At 41.3% G+C, this 26,121-nt stretch overlaps 2 protein-coding genes across 4 annotated transcripts in view; one reads left to right on the top strand and one right to left on the bottom strand.

The window, feature by feature from the left end:
• The window catches only part of podn (podocan), a 54,170-nt gene extending 51,830 nt beyond the window's left edge, over positions 1-2,340 (top strand). For 2 of the 3 annotated variants that reach the window (XM_036978572.1, XM_036978571.1), the window contains exon 13: positions 866-2,340. In XM_036978572.1, coding sequence (XP_036834467.1) covers positions 866-1,055 — 190 coding nt within the window. In that variant the 3' untranslated portion in view covers positions 1,056-2,340. The remainder of the gene's footprint in view (positions 1-865) is intronic. The other variant, XM_036978573.1, reaches the window with a different exon arrangement.
• Positions 2,341-7,006: 4,666 nt separating this feature from the next.
• The window catches only part of slc1a7b (solute carrier family 1 member 7b), a 123,663-nt gene continuing 104,548 nt past the window's right edge, over positions 7,007-26,121 (bottom strand). The window contains exons 4-11 of the mRNA XM_021604547.2: positions 23,927-23,969; positions 23,500-23,734; positions 23,128-23,227; positions 22,576-22,809; positions 18,028-18,222; positions 13,043-13,177; positions 10,128-10,227; positions 7,007-9,060 (exon numbers count right to left, since the gene is read on the bottom strand). Of these exons, the coding sequence (XP_021460222.2) occupies positions 8,788-9,060; positions 10,128-10,227; positions 13,043-13,177; positions 18,028-18,222; positions 22,576-22,809; positions 23,128-23,227; positions 23,500-23,734; positions 23,927-23,969 (1,315 nt within the window). The 3' untranslated portion in view covers positions 7,007-8,787. The remainder of the gene's footprint in view (positions 9,061-10,127; positions 10,228-13,042; positions 13,178-18,027; positions 18,223-22,575; positions 22,810-23,127; positions 23,228-23,499; positions 23,735-23,926; positions 23,970-26,121) is intronic.

Below are 26,121 nucleotides of genomic sequence, written 5' to 3'. Positions count from 1 at the left end.
TGTATGTAAACTTCTGACCCACTGGGAATGTGAAGAAAGGAATAAAAGCTGATATAAATATTCTCTCTACTATTCTCTACATTTCACATACTTAAAATAAGGTGGGGATCCTAACTGACCTAAGACAGGCTATTTTTATTTGGATTAAATGTCAGGAATTGTGAAAAACTGTATGTAAACAGTTTTGGCTAAGGTGTAATGCAAACTTCCGACTTCAACTGTAAATATGTGTGTGCGCGTGTGAGTGTGTGTGTAGAAGGTGTAAGTGTCTGGGACAGATAATGAGTGTATTATAAACTAAGATGGATCCACTTCACTGACACTCAAGACATTGGCTTGATTGGGATAACATGGTGTCATGTACCCATGATGCAGTACAGGGAGTTTCAGAGTTGACTCATAGACAGAACAGCAGACAGACAATCTGATTGGCTAAGACCACATACTGTGCTTATTTACTTACTGAATCTCAACACCTGATTTGTTTACACCACATGTTGTGCCGTTCCTTATGGACAATGTCCATATTGGATTGGTTCTCATAATATGCTCGTTCAGATTCTAAACACAACGTCCTATCGGTTAGCAGCTCTTGCTGTGCTGGTTTACACATCAAACTCCAGCATCTGCTCAGTCATCATCACATAATATTGAGAAATTCAGCACCTGATTCCTTTTGTTATGATTAGTTGCTAGTTGTATAGGATTCAAGTCTAGGATCAGATCCTCCAGGCCATATAATCTTATTCATGATCTAATGATGAGAAAAAAAAGACTAAACGGATCCTACATGCCCTCCTACTATGAGACAGTTTGTGAATACGGGCCCTGACCCCCACAGACCTTTGCTCTGTCCCCTTCTCAGGTTCAACCATCTGTCAGCCCACTCTGTGAAGGAGAGCTCCTTCAAACACCTCACCAACCTGCGGGTGCTAGACATTGGCCACTTGAGTCACTCCGACCCCTCTGGCTCCCCCGGACCCCCCTTCGGACAAGAGGAAGAGGAGGAGGAGGAAGAGATCGAGACAGAGGAAGTGGGAGAGGGATTTGCTTAATAAGTTTAGCCCATGGACACAAGCTGCTTGAATGATCGGAACCAAATGGTGCAGTTGTTTGGGATGCCATCCCAAAGTCCTGTTATTTTGAACGTACAGAAACATTTATTTTTGCAGTAGATCAGACTCAATTCAAAAATGTAAATTAAACTATGAATGGAAGGGGAACATGGTATTTTGTCCCATTGCATATAGTGGTGAATTGCAGATGCACATATCTCTGGTGCAGGATACTAGATTAAATTGTATTTTTGTTTGTTGTATTATTTTTCTGGCCTTTGCTTGTCTATGCAACGACAGATACGGTTGATTTTTTGTTCATCCCAAATTGCACCCTATTCACTATTGTGTGCACTACATTTGACTAGGGCCTATAGGGCTCTGGTCAAAAGTACTGCACTATATAGGGAATAGTGTGCCAATTGGGACACCGCTTGTCTCACCACCAGGTTAGTGTAACCAGAAAGAAAGAGATAGTCAGACCTCATATGTTGATCATATTGTATGAGTCCCATCTCTGAACTTTACTGTGTGCTAGCTGTGTCACCATACAAAGAAGATTATGTTGAGATTTGAAGTTATTGTCATCAGTTCTGAGCCTGTATTCATACAGATGTAGGATCTTAATTTGATCACCCTGTTGCAGGAGAACATTCCTGCAATGCAGGAAATGTAAATTGTGTACTGTAGTGTATTTGAGGTTTAAAAAGGTTTCTGGAGTTTGTAATTCTCACTTTGAAATTTCAGACTTGATTTTCCATTGCAAAATAATGTATCAACTCCTACAAAGATGTTCATGAATTATAATCCACATAATAATTCACATTTCCTGTTGCTGCAGGATTATTTTCCTGCTGTAGCAAACTGGCTCAAATGAAGATCCTACATCTGTACAGTAAAGAGTCTCAGACTAGGAGTACTGATCTTGGATCAGATCCCCGTTCTTATTCATTATGGTCTAAATGGCTAAACTGATCCTATATCAGCACTTCTACTCTGAGATGCTTTGTGGATACTGGCTCTGGCTGTGATTGTGTGTCATGGCCTGGTAAGACAGTCTGGCTTTATGTCATTCTGTTATTCTTATATCATCGTTAATATGCCACAGAAGTTCCGTGACTGTGTCACAATCTCCTCCCTCGCTCAGCCAACCAGGAGCTTGATCCATGCTGCTAATCTAATGCCTTGCTTTAATCCAGTCTTGTTTTACAATGATAACGATTGCAAATATTTGTATATGGTTTCTGAAAAACTCATGCTATTAAATTAATCTCGTTGCTATGAACCAATGCTTTTCTATGTATTGCACCTTCGGATTTATGCGTAGGGATTTCACACAGCAATTCATTATTTGAAAAATTATTAAATATTTGAAGTATTTTCCTTTACATCGATGGAAAAATAAAAATAAACTTCCTGCATGAACAGTTTTCTGAGCACAACCCAATATTAAGCGTGAAATGTACAGTACCAGTCAAAAGTTTGACACACCTACGCATCCAATGGTTTTTCTTAATTTGTAGAATAATTATTATTTGTAGAATAATAGTGAAGACATCAAAACTATGAAATAACACATTATTTGTAGAATAATAGTGAAGACATCAAAACTATGAAATACTATGAAATAACACATATGGAATCATGTAGTAACCCAAAAAGTGTTAAACATATAAAAATTGATGTTATATTTGAGATTCTTCAATTAAGCCACCCTTTGCCTTGATGACAGCTTTGAACACTCTTGGCATTCTCTCAACCAGCTTCATGAGGTAGTCACCTGGAATGCATTTCAATTAACAGTTGTGCCTTGTTAAGAGTTCATTTGTGGAATTTATTTCCTTCTTAATGTGTTTGAGGCAATCAGTTGTGTTGTGACAACGTAGGGGTGGTATACAGAACCCCTATTTGGTAAAAGACCAAGTCCATATTATGGCAAGAACACCTCAAATACACAAAGAGAAATTACAGTCCATCATTACTTTAAGACATGAAGGTCAGTCAATGCAGGACATTTCAAGAACTTTGAAAGTTTGTTCAAGTGCAGTCGCAAAAACCATCAAGCACTATGATAAAACTGGGTCTCATGAGGAAAGGAAGACCCAGAATTACCTCTGCTGCAGAGGATAAGTTCATTAGAGTTACAAGCCTCAGAAATTGCAGCCCAAATAAATGCTTCACAGAGTTCAAGTAACAGACACGTCTCAACATCAACTGTTTAGAGGAGTCTACGTGAATCAGGCCTTCATGGTCGAATTGCTACAAAGAAACCACTTCTAAAGGACACCAATAAGAAGAAGACTTGCTTGGGCCAAGAAACACGAGCAATGGACATTAGACCAGTGGAAATCTGTCCTTTGGTCTGATGAGTCCAAATTTGAGATTTATGGTTCCAACCGCCGTGTCTTTGTGAGACGCAGAGCAGGTGAATGGACGATCTCCACATGTGTGGTCCCGACCATAAAGCATGGAGGAGGAGGTGTGATGGTGTGGGGGTGCTTTGCTGGTGACAATGTTTGTAATATATTTAAAATTCAAGGCACACTTAACCAGCATAGCTACTACAGCATTTTGCAGCAATAGGCCATCCCATCTGGTTTGCACTTAGTGAGACTGTCATTTGTTTTTCAACAGGACAATGACCCAAAACAAACCTCCAGGCTGTGTAAGGGCTATTTGACCAGGAAGTGTGATGGAGTACTGCATCAGATGACCTGGCCTTCACAATCACCCAACCTCAACCCAATTGAGATAGTTTGGGATGAGTTTGACCGCGGAGTGAAGGAAAAGCAGCCAACAAGGGCTCTGTTGGCTGAAATTCCACAAATTAACTCTTAACAAGGCACAACTGTTAATTGAAATGCATTCCAGGTGACTACCTCATGAACCTGGTTGAGAGAATGCCAAGAGTGTGCAAAGCTGTCATCAAGGCAAAGGGTGGCTACTTTGAAGAATGTAAAATAAAAAAAAATTGTTTAGCACTTTTGGTTACTATATGATTCCATATGTGTAATTTCATAGTTTTGATGTCTTCACATTATTCTACAATGTAGAAAATAGTAACAAGAAAATAAAACCCTTGAATGAGTAGATGTGTCCAAACGTTTGACTGCTACTGTATATAAAATTCCTTTTATGGTTTATAAATAAACCATTTTTTTTTAGAAGTCAGCACATTAACTTAAAACATTGAGCAAATTGAAATCCTCATATAGATAGATAGAAACAGAGACAATCCAGAACAAATGTTGTGATTTTGGTTTTGAACAACGTTCAAACAAAGTTTCACAAGAATTTTCACGTTCAAGTAATCCAACTATTAATTTTGTCTGCTTCCAAAATGGCACTCTACATACAGTTGAAGTTTACATACACCTTAGCCAAATACATTTTAACTCAGTTTTTCACAATTCCTGACATTTAAAAATTCCCTGTCTTAGGTCAGTCCCTGTCTTAGGTCAGTACATACACTCAATTAGTATTTGGCAGCATTGACTTTAAATTGTTTAACTTGGGTCAAACGTTTCAGGTAGCCTTCCACAAGCTTTCCACAATAAGTTGTGGGAAATTTGGCCCATTCCTCCTGATAGAGCTAGTGTAACTGAATCAGGTTTGTAGGCCTCCTTGCTCGCACACTCTTTTTCAGTTCTACCCACAACTTTTCTATGGGATTGAGGTCAGAGCTTTGTGATGTCTACTCCAATACCTTGACTTTGTTGTCCTTAAGCTATTTTGCCACAACTTTGGAAGTATGCTTGGGGTCATTGTCCATTTGGAAGACCCATTTGCGACCAAGCTTTAACTTCCTGACTGATGTCTTGAGATGTTGCTTCAATATATCCACATCATTTTCCCTCATCATGATGCCATCTATTTTGTGAAGTGCACCAGTCCCTCCTGCAGAAAAACACCCTCACAACATGATGCTGCCACCCCTATGCTTCAAGGTTGTGATGGTGTTCTTCGGCTTGCAAGCCTCTTCTTTTTCCTCCTAACATAATGATGGTCATTATGACCAAACAGTTTTATTTCTGTTTCATCAGACCAGAGGACGTTTCTCCAAAAGTACAATCTTTGTCCCCATGTGCAGTTGCAAACCGTAGTCTGGCTTTCTTATGGCGGTTTTGGAGCAATGGCTTCTTCCTTGCTGAGCGGCCTTTCAGGTTATGTCGATATAGGACTCGTTTTACTGTGGATATAGATACTTTGGTACCTGTTTCCTCCAGCATCTTCACAAGGTCCGTTGCTGTTGTTCTGGGATTGATTTGCATTTTTCGTACCAAAGTACGTTAATCTCTAGGAGACAGAACGCGTCTCCTTCCTGAGGGTGTGAAGGCTGCGTGGTCCCATGGTGTTTATACTTGCGTACTGTTGTTTGTACAGATTAACGTGGTACCTTCAGGTGTTTGGAAATTGCTCCCAAGGATGTACCAGATTTGTGGAGGTCTACAATTTATTTTCTGAGGTCTTGGGTGATTTTGATCATGATGTCAAGCAAAGAGGCACTGAGTTTGAAGGTAGGCCTTGAAATACATCCACAGTTACACCTCCAATTGACTCAAATGATGTCAAATAGCCTATCAGATGTTTCTAAATCCATTACATAATTTTCTGGAATTTTCCAAGCTATTTAAAGGCACAGTCAATTTAGTGTATGTAAACTGACCCACTGGAATTGTGATACAGTGAATTATAAGTGAAATAATCTGTCTGTTAACAATTGTTTGAACATTTACTTGTGTCATGCACAAAGTAGATTTCCTAACCGACTTGCCAAAACTATAGTTTGTTAACAAGAATTTTGTGGAGTGGTTGAAAAAATAGTTTTAATGACTCCAACCTAAGTGTATGTAAACTTCCGACTTCATGGGACCCTGGTCAAAAATGGTGCACTATATGGCAGAACAGTAAATCAAATAACATAGGTCTGCCTCCGGTCTGCTTGTCTGCCCAGCAGGGAAATCTATCCTCCTGCTGTTTACCCTTTATCCAACTCTACTACTACATTCAATCTTAAAGAGAGCAAAAGAAATAGCCGGGATATAGGGAGGCAGGAAAGTCATTGAGAATTAGAATGTCACAGCCTCTTAGTTCCATAGTTCCTATGATTCCACAGTTCTATATTCCAGTTCTATATTCCAGTTCCATATTCCAAACAACATCCTCTGTGATGACAGGCCAATGGATGCTCTATGAAGTTTCTGCAACCCAGATGTAACCCAGATGTTGCGCTTGTTTTTTTCAAGACTGCCGGTTATAGAAGGGCTGAGTTAGCTCTAGGAAATATATATAATGGAAAGAAACACATGATAATCTACTGTGGTTGTGCGTGACATAAGAGGCCAGCATTGACATAATTGTCGTTGATGGCCACTTTGCACAGAACATGATGACTACCATTTAGTACGAAACAACAGGTAACCCAACCAACCAACTAATTCACAGTGGTGGAAAAAGTACCCAATTGTCATACTTGAGTAAAAGTAAAAATACATCAATAGAAAATTACTCAAGTGAAAAGTAAATGTAATTGATCAAATATACTTAAGTATTAAAAGTAAAAGTATAAAACACTATATTAAGCAAACCAGTCGGCATCATTTTCTTGTTTTTTTATTTATTTACGGATAGCCATGGGCACACTCCAACACTCAGACATCATTTACAAACAAAGCATGTGTTTAGTGAGTCCACCAGATAAGAGGCTGTAGGGATGACCAGGGATGTTCTTTTTAAAAGTTTGTGAATTAGACAATTTTATTGCCCTGCTATGCATTCAAAATGTAATGAGTACTTTTGGGTGTCAGGGAAAATGTATGGAGTAAGTACATAATTTTCTTTAGGAATGTAGTGAAGTAAAAGTTGTCCAAAATATAAATAGCAAAGTAAAGTACAGATACCCCCAAAAAATTCTTAAGTAGTACATAATTTTCTTTAGGAATGTAGTGAAGTTAAAGTTGTCCAAAATATAAATAGCAAAGTAAAGTACAGATACCCCAAAAAACTACTTAAGCAGTACCTTTAAGTATTTTTACTTAAGTACTTTACACCACTTTTAATGAATCATGTCTCGTGTAAGCATCACCTCTATTCACATGTAATTTATATGGACAAAGCTTTCAAAAATAATGTAACCTTTGTATATCAGTGCACAAAAAGATTGAGAAGCTTTCATCTATAGGGTAACATCAATGGTATTTCATGATCAGTAGCAAGGTGGTTAAATCTTGAAAAGTCCTCTTTCCCCCACTCAGCACCACCGGCTTCGTTAAGGCAAAAAATAAATGCTAAATAAAAATAAATAAGAGAGAAGAAGAAAATGAAAGAAGGGCAATTTTTTGAAAGATCAATGTCTCTCAGATTAGACTTTAGCCAGCAGATCCGACCCACTTGCTTACAGCTGCACCAGGGTTGGTCAGCATTGCTGTGTTAAAAAAGACACGTCGGAGCCGCCGTGACATATGGCTTGGAAAACGTACCTCAATCCAGGGATGAGAAATGCATTATACTCCGAATTGTCCCATTATCCCAACTGTTACGCTGAGAAGATTGAATGACTGCTTAAACTTAGCAGTTGTTCAATCTTATCGGTGTAACAGTTTGGATAATGGGACAATTCAGAGTACAAAGCATTTCTCATCCCTGGATTGAGGTACGTTTTCCGAGCCATATCTTGCGCCAGCTCCACGGTGTCAATGTACACAGGAATGCTGTCTGACCCTAGTGCAGCTGTAAGCAAGCGGGTCAGATCTGCTGGCTAATTAGACTTCTGACATCTTGTCGTCCTCTCTCTTTTCTGCTCGGTTTCATGACAAAGAGAGCTGTCTGATTCACTTATTTTATGTTGCAGACAGTGACAGTAGCGAGAGCCACAAAACTTACTCATATGGCCCATTTGCGCTCTTTAGCAGAAATGTTGCTCAGGATGACAATAAAATGATCAAGAAATAAATATTATAAAATTGAAATATCAAAGACAATATCTACGTACCTCAAGCAATGCAAATAGTATTACAAGTATGTACACATTTCTAAGAGTGGAGAAAGTTCTTCCACCTTGCAGAGTGTTCACAGGCCCACACACATACAGTAAGTGCACACAGACTGAGCATTTCCTGCTATGCAGCTATGGGATGTACAGGTATGTACATGTGTGTACAGATGGTCTGGAAAGTGAACAGTGTGTACTGTACAGGTAGTCTGGAAAGTGAACCGTGTGTATAGGTGATATGGAAAGTGAACAGCATATACAGAACGTCCTCCCTTTGGCCATAAAAATCCACAGTCACGGTGCTTCAGTTATCCCAGCTAGTGTTGAGTCTTTGAAGGAATCCTGGAAAATAATTATTTCCCAGTACATCACTGTCAGGTTTCAGAGAAGCCTGTACTGCCCCCATCCCGGTGCTCCCTACCTATATCCACCATCAAAGAAAGCACAGGACAAAGTCTTGTCACAAATCTCACGTTTCTCACAAACAAAACAGAAAATGAAAATGAGTGACTCGATCAGTCAACAATAACAATAAAAAATAAGATGGGATCCATCATTGCTCTCTCTGTTTATCTGTTCATTCATCTTCACCTCTATAAGTTCCAGTGGCGTTGGCCTTTCATTCCGATGTACTGAACCACGAGACTCAGTTGAAAAAGAACGCCTCCAACTGGTGATGGACTGTGGAGCTTTCCACATCAGTCCTGCTGGGATGAGTGGTGGTGATGTGAGGTATGGGACCTATACGTTGGTTTCCAGGCCATTCATGTCAATGGCACAGTGGTCCTTATCCTTCTTCAGCTGCCTGGGAGGCACAGGGGGCTTTTTCCTCTCCGGAGGGGGCGGGGGCCGCACCCCTTCCTCCAACTGCATGAGGCGGGCAACGTCGGGGGGGAAGTCGTCTGGTTTGACCCCTGAGCACTGGGGAGGTGGCTGGTAGCTACCGTTGTTGTTCTCACAGTTCATGTGCTGCTGGATGTTTATCATGGGCTTGGTCTCACAGATCAGAGGCACCTAGGAGAGAGGGAGGGGGGGAAGAGAAGGAGAGAGAAAGAAGAAGCAATGGAAATAGAGGGAGAGAGAGAGAGAGAGAGAGCAAGAGACAGGTAGGATGGGGAGAGATGGAAAGAAATGGAAAGAAAACGAGAGAGAGGGAGAAAGGGAGGGAGAGAGAGAGCGAGAGAGAGCAGGAGACAGGTAGGATGGGGAGCGATTGAAAGAAAGCGAGAGAGAGGGAGAAAGGGAAAGGGAGAAAGGGAAAGATGGATTAAGGTACAGATGGGGAAAATGTAGAGGCATATAGATAGACATTATCAGTCAAATGTTTCCAGACATGCCTCATACAAAACATAGTGAGTGAGTCTCTAGCTTATCAATTTGTGTTGAAAAATAATGTACATCATGATTAGCCCACCACAGTCTATTTTTTTAAAGGAAAAAGGTTTGCAAGGTTTTCAACTAGAAAACAACAAGAACCTTGGCCTTGTCAACGTGTCTCCCTGAATTCAAAATGAAAAAATTAACTGTTTTTTTTTACATAAAAAAAATCATGATTCCTGATAATGCAGTAAAGTCAGATATTCACACTATTGTTGTTGACAGACTACAGTCATGTCGCTCTGAGCTCTGAGCCATAGCATTAACATCCAGCAGAGTGGGACAATTGGATGTAGCAGCCAGGTTACTCAGTGTGTCTTGTCTGAATTTGACAGGAGTTGGACTCTGTGGGGAACTAGCTAAGTTCCATGATGGCAACTGGTATAATAACACTAATGAGCCAAGCCAAGCTGAGCCGTACTGTGCTGGCTATTGTTGCTGGAACCATGCTGGAAAATAAAATATCCGAAGCACAGTACGCCTCGGCATGACAGTGCCGACAGCCTCAGCACAGTACGCCTCGGCATGACAGTGCCGACAGCCTCAGCACAGTACGCCTCGGCATGACAGTGCCGACAGCCTCAGCACAGTACGCCTCGGCATGACAGTGCCGACAGCCTCAGCACAGTAGGTCTCTGCTCAGCACAGGACGGCTTGGCTCAGCACACTAGTGTGAAAAGGGTATAAGACAGGCAGATACTCACACCATCTCCTTCCTTGATAAAGTCTTTTCTGCAGATATGGGCCATGATACCTGTGGCCAACGCATCTCCCATAACATTCACCATGGTCCGGAATCTGTCTCTGGAAGCAGGAGAGGAGCAGGAAAGACAGGTTTAGAATGAGAGGAGTGTGTGTGTGTGTGTGTGTGACCAGAAGTCCCCAAAATAATATTAAGCAAAGGGTGACCAACTGAGGACATTTTGTTAGTCCCCACAAGGTCAAATGCTATTTCTAGGGGGTTTAGGGTTAAGTTTAGAATGAGTCTTAGGGTTAGAATTACGTTAAGGGTTAGGGTTAGGAGCTAGGGATAGTTTTAGGGTTAGGAGTTAGGGTTAGGTTTAAGGTTAGGTTTTTGGGTTAAGGTTAGGGTTAGGGTTGTGGTTAGGGTAAGAGTATGGGTTAGGGTTAGGTTTAGGGTTAGGGTTAGGATTAGGGGTTAGGGAAAATAGGATTTTGAATGGGACTGAATTGTGTGTCCCCACAAGGCAAGCTGTACAAGACTGTGTGTGTGTGTGTGTGTTTGTGTTAGTTTATATGAAGAAGTTCACAAACAAAGATGGGAACTTAATCACAATTCAATACAGAAATTAAATGTATTTGGGTAAAGAACACATCTACTCATTTATAGTTTCACTGTTTAAAAAAATAGATATAATGAAGAACTGCAAAAGTGTTGCTAATGCTCTGCACTTTCTGGAGGACCAAGACTCCACTAAGCATGTAACCATTTCACTGTACAGTTTACACCTTCTGTATCCTGTGCATGTGACAAATGAACTTTTATTTTATTTGGCATAACGTTTGTTTACAAGAGATGGTAATGTGAAGAACAACATGACTTGCACTAAAGTCAAATTAGAATATAAGGTGTCCAAGTTCTAAAATTCTCTGGTAGGATGACTTGCTATTATTTAGTCACAGTCACAACAGTAAGCTATTTTTCGTAATTAGCTTGCCATTCACTTGTAAATAATGATCTTCTTGTGATTTTATTATAATTCATAGAAATTAGCTAAAGTTAGGATGTTGTCGGCTATATGATATGATCATTATTTGAACTGGCTAGCCAGCTAACTTAACATTAGCTAGCCATCTAACTTAACATTAGCTAGCCAGCTAACAAGCTAGAAACTAACCAAAACATTGTTTCGAAAGTTGCTTTTAGTTACCTGGTTTGCTTGACTGACATATACTAAATTTGTGTTTACACGGATGGGTCTATTGGTGTTAAAATACATGAGTTAAGCTATTTTGAACCACCAGTCTGCTGATGCAGTCTGTCGTTTTTGTGTTCATTTTTTTTCATAATGACAACGACAAGTTTGATGTCGGACGACAATAAAATGTTTAGGACGTCACTGAGACAACTGTCTACAGACATGTCGATAGATGTATTATAAACCAGCCTTTGGTCTTGAAATCTTTGGTTGTTTAGTACTCACTCTGTTTAGCACATGGCCTCAAATGGGAATCCTTAAAGAAATGGGTGGGGCTAAGACTTAAGAGGGTGTGCACAATGCTGAATGTGTGTAGACAAAGAAGAGCTCTCCAGTAGGTGTGCCAAAACATTCAAGGGCCATTTTCTCAAAAAGTGGGGTTACAAGTGTATCAACTGTCAAAGCAGTTGATACATTGTTCTTTACCTGTAGTGTATGATATACCATTTTCTAGCTCTGATTTTCTACTTTTATCCAATGTAAAAAACACCATAGATGTGTTCGAATACTCATACAAACCGCACTATTTGTGATGGAAATTGAGCGTGTGGTGGGTGTGCTTATTGTTCATATTATGGATATAGATAGTATGCCAAAAGTTCCCGGATGTTGTACTACATTCACCAAAATTTGAAGTATACAAGCAGTGGACACTATTTCCGTGCTTTTAGAGCCCATAATGTAATTCATCAGAAAATGAACGTGGCTTCACAACATTTTCAAATTGGAAAAAAATGGCAGAAAATATGCAGTTTAAGTCCGACGAGAGCGGTTACAAATGTAAGTACAAAAAGTAAATATTGATTGCTTTAATTAATTATGACAAATGTTAAGAGAATGTTGAGCAAAGTAATACAAATAAGTTTCAAATAAGTTATGTTGGCTGACAATTTGTTAGCTACGCTAGCCTTATGAACCGCATAGCATATCATTGGGGTGGCAGGGTAGCCTAGTGGTTAGAGCTGACAAGGTACAAATCTGTCATTCTGCCCCTGAACAGGCAGTTAACCCACTGTTCCTAGGCTGTCATTGAAAATAAGTTTTTTTTCTTAACTGACTTGCCTAGATAAATAAAGGTCAAATAAAAATAAATAAAAATGACAGCAGTTGCTTGTATGCAGCGGTATGTTAGCAAGCTACCTAATTTAGTTGGCTAGTAATACATTCAACTTTACATTATGTTAACTATATGCTATCCAACTAACTACCCAATGTTTATTGACTTGATTATTCACGTCATTCTTAGCTTCGCTAAGTGGTATAGTCGTTGTGCGTTCTTAATGGACATTGTTAATGAAGTCATGAGATGTCTAGCTCATGCTAGCTAGAAATTGCATAGCAACAGCATCAACTTTCGGTAGACAGGCGAGGCGCTAGTACACTCAACTGAAAATGAACTAAAAGTATATAGTATATACTCATTAAGTATGGGTTAGTATGGATATTCGAACACAGCTCAAGATTTGCTACATAAGACCGAATCGAGCCAGTCAGTCAGATGTTTCCACATGACCATAATTAGGTAGCATCTGAATAATGCTACACAAACAAACTCTCTCTCACACCACTTCAGAAATAATCATTGATGCATCCCACGCACACAAAATGTCACATAACATGGAATGGGAAAACAATTATAAGACGGACAGTAGAGGAAGTGGATCCCATATGGTACTCACAATGCCCAATCCACTGCAATGATGAGAGTGATGTCATCAGTTGGCAACCCAACAGACGTTAGCACGATCACCATAGTGACCAGACCAGCCTGTGGAATTCCTGCAGCACCGATGCTGGCTGCTGTGGCAGTGATGCTGGAAGACAGAGGGAGGTGGGATAAACACCATTATACCATACTCTATACAATAACTTATGTAACATAAATAGTTCACTACTAGTTTCTCTATACTTAACCACACCACTTAGTCATGGCTCCTCCAGTTTTATGTATACTATCATGCCACCATAAATGCATGCCCAATACAGTGCTTCTAAGCAGGATCCTCACCTGGATATTGGAAAAGAGCCCATATCTATAAGTTCATATTGTACTTTGTTACTTATTGTCAATGTGGCATAATGTTGCCATATTTTGTATTGCCCGACATGAACCATAATATTTGACTGAACCGTTGTTACATTTGAAGCACATAGAAAGTAGCCCTTTGAAATACAAGCACGAAGGGACTGCATCTTCCTGTTTAAAGCTACTTAACATGCGAGACACAGTGTCTCTATTTTGAAAGCAGGTTGTTTTTATTTGTGACATAATATTAGTGGGAATCATCAACTGCTTTCCTGGTGGTACTGTTGAAGTAAAGTTTTACGATTTCAAAGGGATTAGCGCTATTTTCTGATTCACATTGATTTTATGAAACACACTTAAAGACAACCAAGACAATCCTGCTTTGAAAATGGAGTCTGTGTGAGTTGTGCATGTTATGTACTGTAGCTTTAGACAGGAAGATGGAGTTTAGTTCCTTCATGCTTTTAGCCTTGTTTGTTGTTTGTTGAAAATAGAGACGCAATTCCATCTACTATAATAGCATTAAGCTGGGGTCCCTATGGCAGGGAGGGGATTCAAGGCCAAAACACGACCGGGCTGAAAAACACAGGGACATTCTATTTTGATCCCCAATTACTTTGCACTATCCTGCTTTCCTCTGCCATCACTGAGCACTTTACTCTCTCTGTCCATCTCCCTCTTCCTCCTCCTCTCTCTCTATTTCTCTCTCTATTTCTCTCTCTCTATTTCTCTCTCTCTCTCTCTCTTTATCTCTCTCTCTGTCCATCTCTCTCTGTCTATCTCTCTGTCTGTCTCTCTCTCTCTCTCTCTCTCTCTGTCCATCTCTCTCTGTCTATCTCTCTGTCCATCTCTCTCTCTTTCTCTCTCTCTCTCTGTCCATCTCTCTCTGTCTATCTCTCTGTCCATCTCTCTTTATCTCTCGTTATCTCTCTCTGTCCATCTCTCTCTGTCTATCTCTCTGTCTGTCTCTCTTTCTCTCTCTCTCTCTCTCTGTCCATCTCGCTCTGTCTATCTCTCTGTCCATCTCTCTCTATTTCTCTCTCTCTCTGTCTCTCTGTCTCTGTCTCTCTCTCTATTTCTCTCTCTCTATTTCTCTCTCTCTTTCTCTCTCTCTCTTTATCTCTCTCTCTCTCTCTAATATGTACATAAAAATATATGAATGAGTGATGGCTGAAAGGCATAGGCAAGATTTAGTAGATGGTATAGAGTACAGTATATACATATGAGATGAGTAATGTAGGGTATGTAAACATTATATAAAGTGGCATTGTTTAAAGTGGCTAGTGATACATTTATTACATCAAGATGGAAAGATGCAGTAGATGGTATAGAGTACAGTATATACATATGAGATGAGTAATGTAGGTTATGTAAACATTATATAAAGTGGCATTGTTTAAAGTAGCTAGTGATACATTTATGACATCAATTTTTCCATTATTTAAGTGGCTAGAGTTGAGTCAGTATGTTGGCAGCAGCCACTCAATGTTAGTGATGGCTGTATAACAGTCTGATGGCCTTGAGATAGAAGCTGTTTTTCATTCTCTCGGTCCCTGCTTTGATGCACCTGTTCTGACCTCGCCTTCTGAGGGCCCTCACCTCCTCCCTGTAGGCCATCTCGTCGGTGTGGTAATCAAGCCTACCACCGTAGTGTCGTCTGATGATTGAGTTGGAGGCGTGCATGGCCACGCAGTCATGGGTGAACAGGGAGTACAGGAGAGGGCTGAGAACACACCCTTGTGGGGCCCCAGTGTTGAGGATCAGCGGGGTGGAGGTTGTTACCTACCCTCACCACTTGGGGTGACCCGTCAGGAAGTCCAGGACCCAGTTGCACAGGGCTGGGTCGAGACCCAGGGTCTCGAGCTTAATGATGAGTTTGGAGGGTACTATGGTGTCAAATGCTGAGCTGTAGTCGATGAATATACCTTACATAGGTATTCCTCTTGTCCAGATGGGTTAGAGCAGTGTGCAGTGTGATTGCAATTGCGTTGTCTGTGGACCTATTGGGGTGGTAAGCAAATTGGAGTGGGTCTAGGGTGTCAGGTAGGGTGGAGGTGATATGGTCCTTGACTAGTCTCTCAAAGCACTTCATGATGACGGAAGTGAGTGTTGCGGGGCGGTAGTCTTTTAGCTCAGTTACCTTAGCTTTCTTGGGAATAGGAACAATGGTGGCCTTCTTGAAGCATGTGGGAACAGCAGACTGGGATAAGGATTGATTGAATATGTCCGTAAACACACCAGCCAGCCAGCTGCACATGCTCTGAGGACGTGGCTAGTGATGCCGTCTGGGCCAGCAGCCTTGCGAGGGTTAACATGTTTAAATGCTCACGTTGGCTGCAGTGAAGGAGAGCCCACAGGTTTTGGTAGCGGGCCGTGTCAGTGGCACTGTATTGTCCTCAAAGCGAGCAAAGAAGATGTTTAGTCTGTCTGGGAGAAAGACATCGTGGTCCGCGATGGTGCTGGTTTTTCTTTTGTAGTCCGTGATTGACTGTAGACCCTGCCACATACTTCTCGTGTCTGAGCCGTTGAATTGCAACTCTACTTTGTCTCTATACTGATGCTTAGCTTGTTTGATTGCCTTGCGGAGGGAACAGCCACACTGTTTGTATTCGGGTCATGTTTCCGGTCACCTTGCCCTGATTAAAAGCAGTGGTTCGAGCTTTCAGTTTTGTGCGAATGCTGCCATCAATCCACGGTTTCTCTTTGGGGAATGTTTTAATAGATGCTGTGTGTACATCACCGATGCACTTGCTTATAAACTCGCTCACCGAATCAGCGTATTCATCAATGTTGTTGTTCGACGCTATGCGTAACATAACCGAGTCCACATGATCAAAGCAATCTTGGAGCGTGGAATCCGATTGGTCAGACCAGAGTTGAACAGACCTGAGCACGGGTGTTTCCTGTTTTAGTTTCTGTCTATTGGCTGGGAGCAACAACATGGAGTCGTGGTCAGCTTTTCCCAAAGGAGGGCAGGGGAGGGCCTTATATGCATTTTTGAATGTAGAATAACAATGATCCAGGGTTTTGCCAGCCCGGGTTGCGCAATCGATATGCTGATAGAATTTAGGGAGCCTTGTTTTCAAATTAGCCTTGTTAAAATCCCCATCTCAATAAATGCAGCCTCAGGATATGTGGTTTCCAGTTTACATATAGTTGAATGAAGTTCTTTCATGGTCGTCAATGTGTCTGCTTACACGACTGTGATTATGATCGAAGAGAATTCTCTTGGTAGATAATGCGGTCGGCATTTGATTGTGAGGAATTCTAAGTTAGGTGAACAAAAGGACTTGAGTTCCTGTATCTTGTTATGATCACGCCACGTCTGTGAGTATAACAGAACTCATATGGCAGGCGAAAACCTGAGAAAAATCCAACCAGGAAGTGGGAAATCTGAGGTTTATAGTTTTTCAAAGCTTAGCCTACCGAATACACAGTGGGATATGGATACAGTTGCACTTCCTACGGCTTCCACTAGATGTCAACCGTCTTTAGAAACTTGAATGAGGATTCTACTATAAAGGAGGGGCTCATGAGAGCTGTTTGAGTCAGTGGTCTGGCAGAGTTCCAAGGTCTCATGACACACGCTCCCGACTGAGTTAGCTCTCGTTCCATGGCTTTTCTACAGACATAGCAATTCTCCGGTTGGAAGCTTATTGATGATTTATTTTAAAAACATCCTAAAGATTGATTCCATACATCGTTTGAAATGTTTCTACGACCTGTAACGGAACTTTTCAAGTTTTTGTCTGGACGAAGTGCTTGCTCCTCATGAAGATGGATTACTGGGCGGAACACGCTAACAACAAGTGGCTAAATTATGGGTTTTATGGAACTTTATGGAACAAATCAGTAATTTATTGTCAAACTGGCATTCCTGGGAGTGCCTTCTGATGAAGATCATCAAAGGTAAGTGAATATTTATAGTGTTTTAGTGTTTTTTCTAGCTTCTGTTGACGCCAAAATGGCGGATATTCCTCTGGCTGTTTTGGGTTCTGAGCACCGTTCTTAGATTATGCTTTTTAAAAAAACGTTTTTTTGAAATCTGACACAGCGGTTGAATAGAGGATAAGTCTATCTTTAATTCTGTGAATAACACTTGCATCTTTTATCAATGTTTATTGTGAGTATTTCTGCAAAATCACCGGATGTTTTGGAATCAAAACATTACTGCACGTAACGCGCCAATGTAAACTGAGATTTTTGGATATAAATATGCACATTATCAAACAAAACCGACATGTATTGTGTAACATGATGTCCTATGAGTGTCATCTGACGCTGATCATCAAAGGTTAGTGATTAATTTTATCTATATTTCTGCTTTTTGTGACTCCTATCTTTGGCTGGAAAATGGCCTTGTGTGTTTTTGTGACTTGACTCTGACCTAACATAATCATATGTTGTGCTTTAGCTGTAAAGCATTTTTAAAATCGGACACGATGGGTAGATTAAAAATATGTTTATCTTTCATTTGCTGTATTGGACTTGTTAATGTGTGAAAGTTACATATTTCGCAAAAATATTTTTGAATTTCGCGCACTGCCTTTTCAGCGGAATGTTGTTGCCCTAGAAAGGCTAAAAGGGTTCTGTAAAAGATAGCCTATACTATAAAAGCTGTCCAATTCTCCCTGTTACCTGATGGTAATGATCTGTCCAAAGTCCAACTCGTAGTTATTGACCTGGGCAATGAAGATGGCAGCCACGGCCTCGTAGAGCGCCGTCCCGTCCATGTTGATGGTGGCACCCACGGGGAGCACGAAGCGGATAATGCGTCGGTCGATGTGGTTGTTCTCCAGGAGGCACTTGAAGGTGATAGGCAGCGTTGCAGAGCTGGGGAGAAATAGAGAGACAGAGGAGGACAACATTAGAGCTGGGGAGAGATGGAGGAAGACAACACCAAGTTGAAGGTGGCAGAGCTGTAGAGAGATATAGGAAGACATCATAGAGCTATAGATGATGACAGTGTAGCAGAGCTGTGGAGAGATATAGGAAGACATCATAGAGCTAAAGATGAGGGCAGTGTGGCAGAGCTGTGGAGAGATATAGGAAGACATCATAGAGCTAAAGATGAGGGCAGTGTGGCAGAGCTGTGGAGAGATATAGCAAGACATCATTGAGCTAAAGATGAGGGCAGTGTGGCAAAGTCATGAGGCAGGTTATTTGTGCATTTTATTGCCATACGACATAACCACCAGTTATTTTTATTTCAATATATAAAGAGATGTGTACTTCATTATGTTAAAAGAGCTTAGAAGAGCAAACAATTACTATGAACCTTTATTCTGCTTTGTGGAGAACAGATGGTGCATTTACAGCATCTGTTAAGTTTCATGATTAACTCCAAAATAACCCCCCTATGAAACTTAGGAAACATGCAGAATTACTTCTCCATAAATGTCCAGTCTCAGAGCACAGAGCAAGTTGAGATGTAATGTTTGTTTCTTCTTTGGATGTCTGTCTGCTCAACCTGTCAGTGGACAGACATGAAGGTTACACATGAAATCACAAAACACACACACACACACACACACACACACACACACACACACACACACACACACACATAGCTCCCGTTTCCTCCAACACTCACCTCTCACCTCCCTTCTACCTGTCCTTACTAAAGAGATACTCTTTTTTTTGACACCACACTCCAAAAAGCAAGTCCTGCAGGCTCTAGTTTAGTGACTGCATACCTTCTTCTTTTTATAATAAACATTAATGTGTTGAAAAGTCCAAATTGGTTGCATAGTCAACTTACACACAGATCTGACACACACACCTACCATACCAGACATGCCACCATGGGGTCTTTTCACAGTCCCCAGGTCCAGAACAAATTCAAGAAAGCATGCCGGACTATATAGAGCCATTATTACATGAAACTCCCTTACATCTCATATTGCTCAAATGAACAGCAAACCTGGTTACAAAAAGCAGATAAAGCAACACCTCACAGCACAACGCCTCTCCCCTATTTGACCTAGATAGTTTGTGTGTATGTATTGATATGTAGGCTATGTGTGCTGTTTTTAAATGTCCTTGAGCTGTTCTTGTCTATTAATGTTCTGTATTATGTCATGTTTCATGTTTCATCCTAATAAAATACCAAATAACTCCTCTCACCCCCCTCTTCTCCCCTCCTTCCTCTTCCATCCATCCTCCCACCCCCTTCCTCTCACTTCCGTTCTCTCACCTCCCTCTCCCTCTCCCCTCCTCTCCTCCTCCCCTCCTTCCTCCTTTCACCTCCCACCTCCCTCTCCCTCTCCCTCTCCCCTCCCCCTCCCCCTCCTCCCACCTCCCTCTTCTCTCCTCCCTCATCTCACCTCCCGCCTCCCTCTTCTCTCCTCCCTCCTCCCCTTTCTCTCCTTTTACCTCCCTCTTCTCTCCTCCCCCCTCCATATTCTCTCCTCCCTCCTCTCCCCTCCCTCTTCTCTCCTCATCTTCCTCCTCACCCCCTCATCCCTCCTCTCACCTCCCTCCTCCCTCCTCTCATCTCCCTCCTCACTCTTGTCTTCTCCCTGTTCTCTCCTTCCTCCTCTCACCTCCCTCATCGCACCTCCCTCTCCTCTCTCCTTCCTCCTCTCACCTCACTCCTCACTCCTGTCTTCTCCCTGCTCTCTCCTTCCCCCTCCCTCCCAGTCTGACAAGTGTTTCAACTCTGGAAACATACATGTGTGGTATCTGAAATATCTGGGATGGTGTGTGTGTGTGGTATGTGTGTAATTAATTACATGAATAGGATGTTAACCTTGGAGTTAAACACAATATAGCCTCTAGCCTATTCATGAATGCTCCAAGGCGTTTTACCTCATTGTCATGTTTTACCATGCTTTGATTAGCAGGCTCTTTATTTTTAAAGAAGGGCATATTTGAAGGCTGTTGCTAGGTTATCATCATGTGCCTGTGAAATGTTAACACGGCAATGGGTACTGTACTTGACTGTTGTTCCGGTTTGGCGCCTTTCTTACATCAAACACACTATAGGAACCCACCCCTTTTGTGACATAAAAGGAAGCTCTAGTATATACACTGGAAGAAAAAAAGGGTGATTCTATTTACAATTGTAAGGCAACCAGCTGGAATAGGATTGTGAGTTTGCTCAACATTTGGGACTATATAGCTGAACAAACATACATTCTCAAGTTGAATGTTAGGTTGAGTGAACATACACTGAGTGTACAAAACATTAAGGCCACCTTCCTAATATTGAGTTGCACCCCCCTCTTTTGCCCTAAGAATAGCCTCAATTAGTCGGGGCATGGACTCTACAAGGTGTTGAAAGCATTCCACAGGGATGCTGGCCCATGTTGACTCCAATGCTTCCCACAGTTTTGTTAAGTTGGCTGGATGTCCTTTGGGTGGGGGACCATTCTTGATACACACAGGAAACTATTGAGCGTGAAAACCCCAGCTGCTTTGCAGTTCTCAACACAAACCAGTGCACCTGACACCTACTACCATACCCTGTTCAAAGAGGGCTCTTGAGTGTCGCAGCGGTCTAAGGTACTGCATCTCAGTGCAAGAGGCGTCACTAATCCAGGCTCTATCCCATCCAGCCGTGATTGGGAGTCCCATAGGGACTAGGGGTAGACCGTCATTGTAAATAAGAACTTGTTCTTAACTGACTTACCTAGTTATATAAAAACATAAAAAGGCACTTAAATATTTTATCTTGCCCATTCACCCTCTAAATGGCACACATACACAAACCACGTCTCAATTGTCTCAAGGCTGAATAATCCTTCTTGAACTTGGGTCCTCCCCTTCTTCTACACTAATTGAAGTGGATTTAACAAGTGACATCAATGAGGGATCATAGCTTTCACCTGGTCAGTCTATGTCATGGAAAGAGCAGGTGTCCTTAATGTTTTGTACACTCAGTGACCAATCCAAATTTAGAATTTATTCTACCTTTATTTGCATGTTTACCAGTGTGCCTTTCATGTAAATTGTAGTTATTTACCAGCCATGACTGCATTTGTTAGTGAAACATACATGGTTGTTGTGTCCAATGGCCTTCAGTCCTCTAGCCTTCACCAAGTAAGCCTCAAACGGAATATGTTATCTTAAAAAAAAGATTTATGACAATATATTACATACAGTAATAAGGCCTTTCTTTGAGGGCCTACTTTCACCCTAACAAAGGGGTCTGAAGCTCCTGGTTTACATGCCACATCAAGCCTGCAAGTCACAAAGTCATGTGTGATTCCTATTGAGTCAGGATATCCAACTTTTTAATCACACGCAAACTGCATTGAGAATGATTGCCGGGGTAGGGAAGATCACTTATTGAGACTACCTAAATCAAATAAACTGGAACAGCCATATCAGTAATGGGTGCAATAAGTCCAATAACTAACAGTTTGTATTCATTTAGAAAAATGCTTATTATTTATGTTTGTGTAGCGTAAGATTAATCAACCAATCAATGTACATGCAAAAACACAGGTATTAAAACAAACAATTCTGAAAATCAACCTGGTATAGAGCATGCCTGTAAATATGGTAATGATGGCCATGGTTTTCAGTGGTTTTGAGCAAACGGGGATTTGTCATTTTACTTAACATGCTTCTTCAAATTCAACTCACTTCGAGCAGAGTTTGTTGAGTAAACAAACTAACATGTATTAAGCTAAAATTATTGTATTTTTGAAGTCCACTCAACTCACAAAATAACACTGATTAAGCAATTAGTTAAATTGGCTTTTTTACACCGCACATGCCCTGAGTCTGATGTCAATGTGTTGCTTAGCAGTACCACTTTCTCCTAATCACACCAAGACTAGAACCCAGGACCTCTGCCTCCCAAACACACACAATGACCATCCTGAAACAGTCTTAGCTAGTCACACCACCAAAAAGCTGGAGACATTTCAGGCTGAGGAGTGAGGTTATAGATGCCCATCTGTTACATGTTCATGAGGAGGCTGTTTCCCCAGCAATGTGCCTTACCTGGAGGATGTTGCCAGGGTGATGAGAAGCGCCTGCAGGATTCCCCAGATGTAGACAAGGGGTTAGGGTAAGGGCTAAGGTTAGGTCTAGGATCAGAGTTAGGTTTGTTGTTGTTATTTAACTGGATGAGGTTCCCAGGGCGGTGAGCAGGGCCTGCAGGATTCCACTGATGCGCATGATGGGTTAAGGGTCAAGGCTAGTGTTAATGTTCGGGTCAGAGTTGTTGTTTACCTAGAGGATGTTGCCAGGGCGATGAGCAGGGCCTGCAGGATGCCCCTGATGTAGACGATGGGGCTCTTCTTGGTGATGAAGAAGTACATGGCCGGGAGGATGAAGAGCCCATGGAGGATCAGACCAAAGACCACCGTGACAGCATAGAAACCCAGCTTTTTACCCATGGCCGACGGATCACTCATCTCCAGGATCTTACCGGCCACCAGGAACACGATGCCGAATGGGAAGTACCTAGTCAGGAAAGGAGGAGCAGGGTCAGAGGTCATACACCCAGCCATACAGAATTTGTAACAAGGATCCTGGACACTATTCCGTGGACACTATTCCATATTTACTGCACTCATTTTGGCAGTAGCGCACTACGTAGAGAAATAGGTTGCCACCCTAGGGTGATGGTCTGTCTGTGATGAATGCAGGTAGAAATGTCTGTGATGTCTCCACATGTATGTGTTACGGTTAGGACTTGGAGTTTTTCCTGATAAGGATCACTTCATATGGTCTGGAAAAACTCCATGTCCTAGTTGCTGTATAGTGTAGTCAAATCTTTACCAGATGACGATAGCAACAATCTTCAGGACAGCCTCGTTCAGGCTCTGGCAGAAGTTGACCAAGGCGCTGCCGTTAGGCCCCATCCTGCCCAGCATTATACCTGTCAAAATAAACAGCATGGCAGTGATGCAGGACAGGACGCTGCTCACATAGTACATATCACTAGACATCAACTGAGAAAAGTGCTAATTTCTGCCGACAGTGATTTAGGCCTTGCTTGACATCTGAACTTGGTCAAATACAAAAACAACAACGTAATGTAAGCAAAAGAAAAGGGAGTGCATGAAAATCTATGCACTCCCTAAGTTGCTCTGCATAAGAGTGTCTGCTAAATGAATGAAATATAAAATAATGTGTGTGTTTGTTTATTACCCATAGTGGCTGAGAAGATGACGATTCCAAGGACGTTCATTCCGTCACTGGTTCCCGGTAATGTTTTGAAGTATACGTCTGGGGGAGGAGTCAGGTCCAAGGAGAAGTTCTGGAGCTCTGTTCCGTTGTCGTCCTGGATACCGTATATGAGTGCTCGCCTTGTGGTGGACTCTGATAGGCTCTGACTCACTGTGGCCTTTGGCGTTTTCATAATGGGAACACTTCTTGTCCGGTACTGTTCATATGAAGTAGAGCAGAGAACAGGGACGATTAAAGATTATTCATGGTTTACTTCCTTAATTAGACGACAGAGAAAGAAACTTGAACTCAATAGATGTTAAATAATCAAAACACTGAGAACTGAATCCAATTTGAACACACAGAGCGTGAAGTCCTACAGGAAAGCGTATGATTTAAAGGGGCTCACCTGTTGAAATGTGGCTTGAACTAAGTTAGCTGGAAACATGTTGCTGGAAGGGAAAGAGAACAAAAATATACGGTACCAGTCAAAAGTTTGGACACACCTTCTCATTCAAGGGTTTTTCTTTATTTTTATTACTATTTAGAGAAATCAAATGTTACTGGTCACATACACATATTTAGAAGACGTTATTGCGGGTGTAGCGAAATGCGTGTGTTCCTAGCTCCAACAGTGCAGTAGTATCTAACAATTCACAACAATGCACACAAATCTAAAAGTAAAAGAAAGGAATTAAGAAATATATATATATTAGATAGTGTCTTTGACTAAAATACAGTAGAATAGAATACAGTATAAATATATACAGTGGGGCAAAAAAGTATTTAGTCAGCCACCAATTGTGCAAGTTCTCCCACTTAAAAATATGAGAGAGGCCTGTAATTTTCATCATAGGTACACTTCAACTATGACAGACAAAATGAGAAAGAAAAATCCAGAAAATCACATTGTAGGATTTTTTATGAATTTATTTGCAAATTATGGTGAAAAATAAGTATTTGGTCACCTACAAACAAGCAAGATTTCTGGCTCTGGCACTGTATGTGATGATTGAAGCAGTATGCAAACATTATTTGTACATTACTAAAGTGACTAGTGTTCCATTATTAAAGTGGCTAGTGATTCCAAGTCTATGTACATAGGGCAGCAGCATCTAAGGTGCAGGGTTGCGTAACCGGGTGGAAGCTGGTTAGTGATGGCAATTTAACAGTCTGATGGCCTTTATATAGAAGCTGTTTTTCAGTCTCATCTTCAATACACCTGTACTGACCTCGCCTTCTGGATGATAACGATTGCACCATCTGTGGATCTATTGAATCCACGAAATAACACATATGGAATAATTTTATAACCAAGAAAGTGTTAAACAAATTCAAATGTATTTTATTTGAGATTCTTCAAAGTAGCCACCCTTTGCCTTGACAATAGATTTGCACACTCTTGGCATTCTCTCAAGCAGCTTCACCTGGAATGCTTTTCCAACAGTCTTGAAGGAGTTCCCACATATGCTGAGCACTTGTTGGTGGCTTTTCCTTCGCTCTGCGGTCCAACTCATCCCAAACCATCTCAATTGGGCTGAGTTTGGGTGATTGTGGAGGCCAGGTCATCTGATGCAGCACTCCATCACTCTCATTATTGATCAAATAACCCTTTCACAGCCTGGAGGTGTGTTTGGGTCATTATCCTGTTGAAAAACAAATGACAGTCCCACTAAGCGCAAACCGGATGGGATGGCGTATCACTTCAGAATGCTGTTGTAGCAATGCTGGTTAAGTGTTTCTTGAATTCTAAATAAATCACAGATAGTATCACCAGCAAAACACCCCCCAAACCATCACACCTCCTCCTTCGTGCTTCACGATGGGAACCACACATGCGAAGATCATCCGTTCACCTACTCATCGTCTCACAAATCCACGGCTGTTGGAACTGAAAATCTAAAATTTGGACTCATCAGACCAAACGACAGATTTCCACCGGTCTAATGTCCATTGCTCGTGCTTCTTGGCCCAAGCAAGTCTCTTCTTCTTATTGGTGTCCTTTAGTAGAGGTTTTGCAGCAATTTGACCATGAAGGCCTGATTCACACAATCTCCTCTGAACAGTTGATGTTGAGATGTGTCTGTTACTTGAACTCCGTGAAGCATTTATTTGGGCTGCAATTTCTGAGGCTGGTAACTGTGGGTCTTTCCTGTGGCGGTCCACATGAGAGTCAGTTTCATCATAGTGCTTGATAGTTTTGCGACTGCACTTGAATAAACTTTCAAAGTTATTTTCCTGCATTGACTGACCTTCATGTCTTAAAGTAATGATGTAATTTCTCTTTGCTTATTTGAGCTGGTCTTGCCATAATATGGACTTGGTCTTTTACCAAATAGGGCTCTCTTCTGTATACCACCCATACCTTGTCACAACACAAATGGTTGGCTCAGAAAAACCCACAAATTAACTTTTAACAAGGCACACCTGTTAATTGAAATGCATTCCAGGTGACTACCTCGTGAAGCTGGTTGAGAGAATGCCAAGAGTGTGCAAAGCTGCAATCAAGGCAAAGGGTGGCTACTTTGAAGAATCTCAAATATAAAATATATTTACATTTGTTTAACACTTTCTTGGTTACTACATCATTCCATATGTATTATT

This window comes from Oncorhynchus mykiss, chromosome 5 (assembly GCF_013265735.2).
Source record: "Oncorhynchus mykiss isolate Arlee chromosome 5, USDA_OmykA_1.1, whole genome shotgun sequence".
Taxonomy (NCBI): domain Eukaryota; kingdom Metazoa; phylum Chordata; class Actinopteri; order Salmoniformes; family Salmonidae; genus Oncorhynchus; species Oncorhynchus mykiss.
Note: the sequence above shows the minus strand (reverse complement) of the source record. Positions and strands in the feature narration are given on the sequence as shown.